The sequence below is a fragment of the Alligator sinensis genome, unplaced genomic scaffold (genome assembly GCF_000455745.1).
Source record: "Alligator sinensis unplaced genomic scaffold, ASM45574v1 scaffold628_2, whole genome shotgun sequence".
NCBI classification, from domain to species: Eukaryota; Metazoa; Chordata; order Crocodylia; family Alligatoridae; genus Alligator; species Alligator sinensis.
Genome location: NW_005841833.1, coordinates 4220185 through 4225422, shown reverse-complemented (window position 1 = coordinate 4225422; position 5238 = coordinate 4220185). Strand labels below are relative to the sequence as shown.

Below are 5238 nucleotides of genomic sequence, written 5' to 3'. Positions count from 1 at the left end.
CTGCTGAAGTAGTTCCCAGCTGAATGAACCCAATTCTTTCTTGCCTTTATCTACTGAGGTAAAATCTGCAGCCCAGGCCTCTTTGGACTTCAGTGGAGCCATGCCTAATTTTTCACTGATGTGAGGGAGGAGCTATTTCAGGCCTCTGTTTCTCAAAGAATGGGTTTAGTTTCAAGGGGACCATTGACAGAGTGAGGTATGTCTGAGCTTTAGGATCCGGGGCAGATTTTAGACTTTCATTCATTCAATAACCGGTGTCTCTAATGGGGGCCTCCGTTGTTAATTAGAGCTTGCCCAAAAAGTGATTAACACTGGTTGACAAAGCTTGCAGTGAACAAAATGATCGTCTTACAGTTGGCTTTGGATCTAGAGGTTTTCACTCAGCTCCAAGTTCCCAGTAAGAGGATTAAATGGACAGTGTAGATGTTGAGCTCTCTGCTATCAGTTCTTCCAACATTATCAAAGCTTATTTTTGGATGTGGGAGGACGGTGTTTCTAAATTGGAGGCTTACCGAGTGCAGCAAAAGTGTCTCTTAGATCTGACTTATCAATAAAGCCGTCCCGGTTCTGATCCATGATGGTGAATGCCTGCAAAGGGCAGATGAATGAAAGGCAACACCGAAAATAGCTTCACAAGCTCTCCAGACTAAAGTTATCTGAGTGTAGCCACGTGTGCTTCACCACAGCCAGGGACTTTGCCCGTGGCTTTCACTGTTCACTACTGCCACCTATCAGCTCCAACATTGCAGATCTCCATGGACAATAGCTCTCCTCTGCAGTGCAGGAGAGTGGACCCATCCCTGGGAGTAGCAATTGTGAAAGGGGAAGCCCCTCTCCCTTCTCCAGTGATGGGGTGAGAGACGGCTGCTTTCACAGGGCTGTTATTCTTTAGCTCAATGTAAACCTCATGCTGAGGCCAGGAGCTGTTCCCCCCTTCCTCCGCATCTGCTGGGTTTAGCCCAGGCTTTACTCATGTTGCAGCCTGCCTTACAATGACTGCCAGAGCTTAGCAGTCCCCGGGAGCGGGGACAGGATGGTGGAAGGAGGAGGAGGAGGAGATGTGCTGATGGAGCTGGAAAGCCCAGGAGGAAGGGAAATCCCTGCCTCAAGATGTTTCAGCAGCCTCTAGCACAGAGCAGCTGTGTTTTGGTCACTCCTGTCTGCTGCAGAGCTGCTATCCCTGGCCCCGGTTAGCATGCTCCAAAAAGCACACGGATGCATTCTGCTGGAGAAGGCCCCAGATGATCTCTATGTACCCAGATGAGTTTCAGGACCTAAAACCATGCAACTGTGCAGCACCCATGAAAAGGCCAACCAGTGCTGTGTAACAGTGTCCCACGCGCACAGTCACCGCCAGCCGGTTAGAGTTTCGATTCTGCACGCCTGCTTTCTTGTGTGTTGCTGCCAGCATGAGCTGTCACTCATGCTTCCTGATGGGAGTCTCTGCAAAGTCTAGAGAGGACTCTACACTCATATGTATAACACTTTCTACTTTTATTCAAAGCAGTTTTCAATGGGCTTTTAGGGATTTATTCCAAACCTAAAACACCGAAGATCAAAGCCTGTCGGGTAGACTTGGAAGATACCAGTGCATCAGTGGCTCTTGGTCCTCCCCTTCATGGCTATTTCAACCAAGTCAACTTACCTCTTTGAATTCTTGAATCTGGGCTTGTTCAAACATGGAAAAGACGTTGGAATTAGCTCCACCTGCTCTCTTCTTAGCTTTCTTGGGTGCCTTGGGGAATTCAAGCACAGTGTCATTAGCTCACAGTCCTTCTCTATGCACTAAATGCATTAAGCTACCCTCCACTTATCCATAGCTCGGGGCAGCTGGTGCTCTTCAGTCTCCGAAGCATTCAGTGGTTTCTCATGCTCAATTCAGAGCGTGGGATAAAAGATACGCTGTAGGTACTGATGGGAGTTAGGAGTTCTTCGTACAAGCTTGCTTGGTCTCCTGATACATTCTGCCAAATCAGTTGGTTAGGGGGAAAAAAGAGTTGGAGAGATAACTAGACAGCGTGGTGGGAAGTCTGCGGGGATAAAATGACTGGTGTTTGGCTGAGAGTTAAAAGCAAAGAAGCCTCCTCTTGTACAACTGTATGTTCAGGACCCCTGGGAGCAGGGGAGGAAGTTAAGCACATCACTGAGATTTCACACAATGGCTGCGGCTCTTGGAAGCTTTATTATAGTTTTGTGCTTCATTTTTCCCATCTTTGTTCAAATGAGACAGCTGCAGCCCTGACATTGTAAAACTCCTCACTAAAAACTCCTCAAAGGAGGTGAAGCCCAAGAGGGAGGTGTTCCTGACTGCCCCAATGAGGAAGGAAATCTTTAGACCCACTTGTCAAAGCCTCTCCCTCCTTGAGAATTATTCCCTCTGAAGCAAAGATTTTTAGCTGGCCGCTCACGCAAGGAGAAGCTCTGAGCAGGCGAGTTAGCAAGACAGAAGAGCCTCTCCTGCCAGCTGCACAGGGGCTGGGGAAGAATTGAAATGTAAACCTTGAGAAGCGCTTGGGCCCGTTTTGCAAGCTCTGCTGATTCTTGAGACCATGAAAGAAACAGCCCCCAGCTGCTGCTGTTCATATCCCATCCGTGCGGCCGGTACCCCGACGGGCCTTACCTGGTTCCAGGGGCAAATCGCATGTGTGTGCAACCAGACAACCCTAGAGATGCTGCTGATAGAGGACCTTAATGCTGCCCATCCCCTCCCTTGCGGCCAAGCCACGGTTCCCCCACGCGCTCGCTCTTACTTACCATTGCTGCAGTGACTCTGCACGGCCCTTGGTGTTACTGCAAGAGGGATTCCAAAGACAATCCCTGATGCCGCTGTGTGCTGAAACAATAAATACATCCCCGGCTGGGTTAAAAATAAATCCATGCCCACTTTTGGCTGCTAGGGGTCAGTTCAGCAGCACCTCAGCCACCCCCAGCTCCGTTGTCTCGCTCTCTCTCTCATCTTGAATAACAGCTTGTTGTCGCTGGGTGACATGTGAGACTCGGAGTTTTTCAAGGTTAGAGAAATGCCAGGCGTCTGTGTGGCTTCCCCATTGAAGATGTTGATGTAAGGCGTGCTGTGGGGCTTGTCTGGGATGAGTGACACCCACATTTGTCAGTCGCTTCCCACCGGTGGGGTAGAACTACCCTGGGAATCATGTGTCCCTGGGGCTCTGGATGTCTATCCACACAAAGCCAGCCCAGAGCACCGACAAGGCTCCCTGCTCTGACTTCCCGATCCAAACCCAGATCTGAACTTCTCCTCCTTCCTACGAGGGGTGTTCAGATGTGGGGTTGTGATCTGCCCTGTTACCTAGCTGGAGCTGACCTCTCTGCCCCTTCTCTTTGTATTCACAGGGTGCATCTTGACCTACCCAGGCACCTTTCCCTCTTAGATAGCACCTCCTTGTCGGGAGGATCCCTCGGGGCTGCACAAGACACAGGCACTGGGGTTTTCAGCTCCCATCACACACATGCAGCCACTTCTGTGGGGGCACGCGGCAGGTCCAGACTTACCCAGTGGATGAGAGGAAGCATCGCAGGCTTCCCTGCCCGCATAGACACCAGGGCTGTGTGACATCCTCCAAAGGGCTCCAGCAGAGTCAGGAACCCTGGGCTCTGGGGCCAGAGGGCCGGTTGTCCCCTGTCTCCTGTCTGAGTAAGACCTTGATTCCAGGTGTAGCTGTCTAGCATCCCTTTCACCTGAGGGGCTTTCTCCTTCCTCCTCCACTTCCAGTTGCCACTGGGAACCACTGGCCTATGACCCTGTCTCCTGGTTGTGGTTTCAGAGCAGCAGAGGGAGGTGGGGTTGCTGGGCTCCCGGGAGGATGGAGTCTGGCCAAGGGTTGAGAACAGCAGTGTTGTTCCTAGTTGGGCTGAAAACCAGGGCCAGGAAAAGTTGCTCTGAAGGGAGCAGCCCTGCACATGAAGAGCCACTTGGCCAGACTCCTCGCTGCCATGGTGCCTGTCCTGGGAACCAGGAGAGATGGTTCCTGCCCTGCCTGTCTTGGGGCTGCTGGCAGTCAGGTTGGTCCCACAGCCCTGAGCAGCGTAGGCTTTGAGGACCCAGGAGGAGGCAATGCCATCTCCCTCCAAGCCCTTTCTGAGCCTTACTGAGATGCACCTGCTGTCCAGCTAAGCTGCACACCTGCTATCGCTCTTACCCTCGCAGCTAGCCTTGCTGTGGGCAGTTGAGCAGTTGTCATGAACAGCCCGCCCCAGAAGAGTCTGCACTCTGCCCACGTTCACCGACCAGGTGCTGTGGCTGCAGTTTGTTTCTCCCAGGAGAACCAAGCTGGTTGAAGGCTGGGAGCTCCTGCAGATCAGGCTACCGAGAAGCAAGGCGATGAAGTCTTCCCCCATTGGGAGGGTGCTATATCTCACCCAGGTCCCATGAGCCCAAGGAGCCCTCGACATCAAAGCCGAACCCCTTGAGTGGAGGTAGTTGCCTTTGTATTTTTAGCCTGTTAATTTTATCTGGCCTCCCCCACCCCCTTGCCAAGGCCGCAGTGCAGACATGCCTGTACAATGGAGTGAGACTGACACTTGTGGCTGAACAATGCCCTTCGGATCCCTTGCCGTTCTCAGCTGCCCAGCCAGCCCTGCGGAGGTTTTTTCTTACCAGAGCGAAGATGCAAACAACAGCTGCTTCTCCAGTGTCCTTGTGCCTCCCTACGGAAATGGCATTGTTACAGCTGAACCTGCTTGTCAAGGGCTGTAGTCCACGAGTTATATAAAGGCCAGGCCTTTGAGCTGCAATGCCCTAGGAAAGCTGCTCTTCGGGCTCCTTAGTTTGCTAGAGGCATTGTTACTGGGGGCAGGGAGCAGAGACTAGTAGCTGGGCTTCTCATGCTAGGCCAAGCCCTGTGCAGGAGGCTAAAGTTGGCTCTATTTAGGCAGCTGCAGAAGAGGCAACTGAGCATCTCCAACTCCCAGTGAAAATTGCCAGATCAGGAGCATCTTGTCTTTGGGCCACAGTGCCCTTGGATGGGGCAGATCCAAGCTGGCTGGTTGTGTCACAAGGTCATTCATTAGATGCCTGCAGAATGTCTTGAAATTTCAGCACAAGGTGGGGAGCCTCGGGGAGCAAAGTGCAATGCCCCAGGAGCTAGTGTTGAGCCAGCTGCAAAGACCCGGGAAGGTCAGTTCTGCTGGGGTGGCTCTACAGAGGTGTGTCGATGCAAGTCTCCTATTCTGCTCCATGCAGGACTGGGGAGGTCTTCCCAAGAGAGCTGGGTCCAGACT

At 52.3% G+C, this 5238-nt stretch overlaps 1 protein-coding gene across 1 annotated transcript in view; it reads right to left on the bottom strand.

Annotated features, from left to right (window-relative positions):
* Window positions 1-2850, bottom strand: part of MYL2 (myosin light chain 2) — a 6378-nt gene extending 3528 nt beyond the window's left edge. Inside the window, exons 1-3 of the mRNA XM_006015180.2 lie at window positions 2755-2850; window positions 1646-1735; window positions 513-588 (exon numbers count right to left, since the gene is read on the bottom strand). Coding sequence (XP_006015242.1) covers window positions 513-588; window positions 1646-1735; window positions 2755-2757 — 169 coding nt within the window. The 5' untranslated portion in view covers window positions 2758-2850. The remainder of the gene's footprint in view (window positions 1-512; window positions 589-1645; window positions 1736-2754) is intronic.
* Between the last annotated feature and the right edge of the window lie 2388 nt (window positions 2851-5238).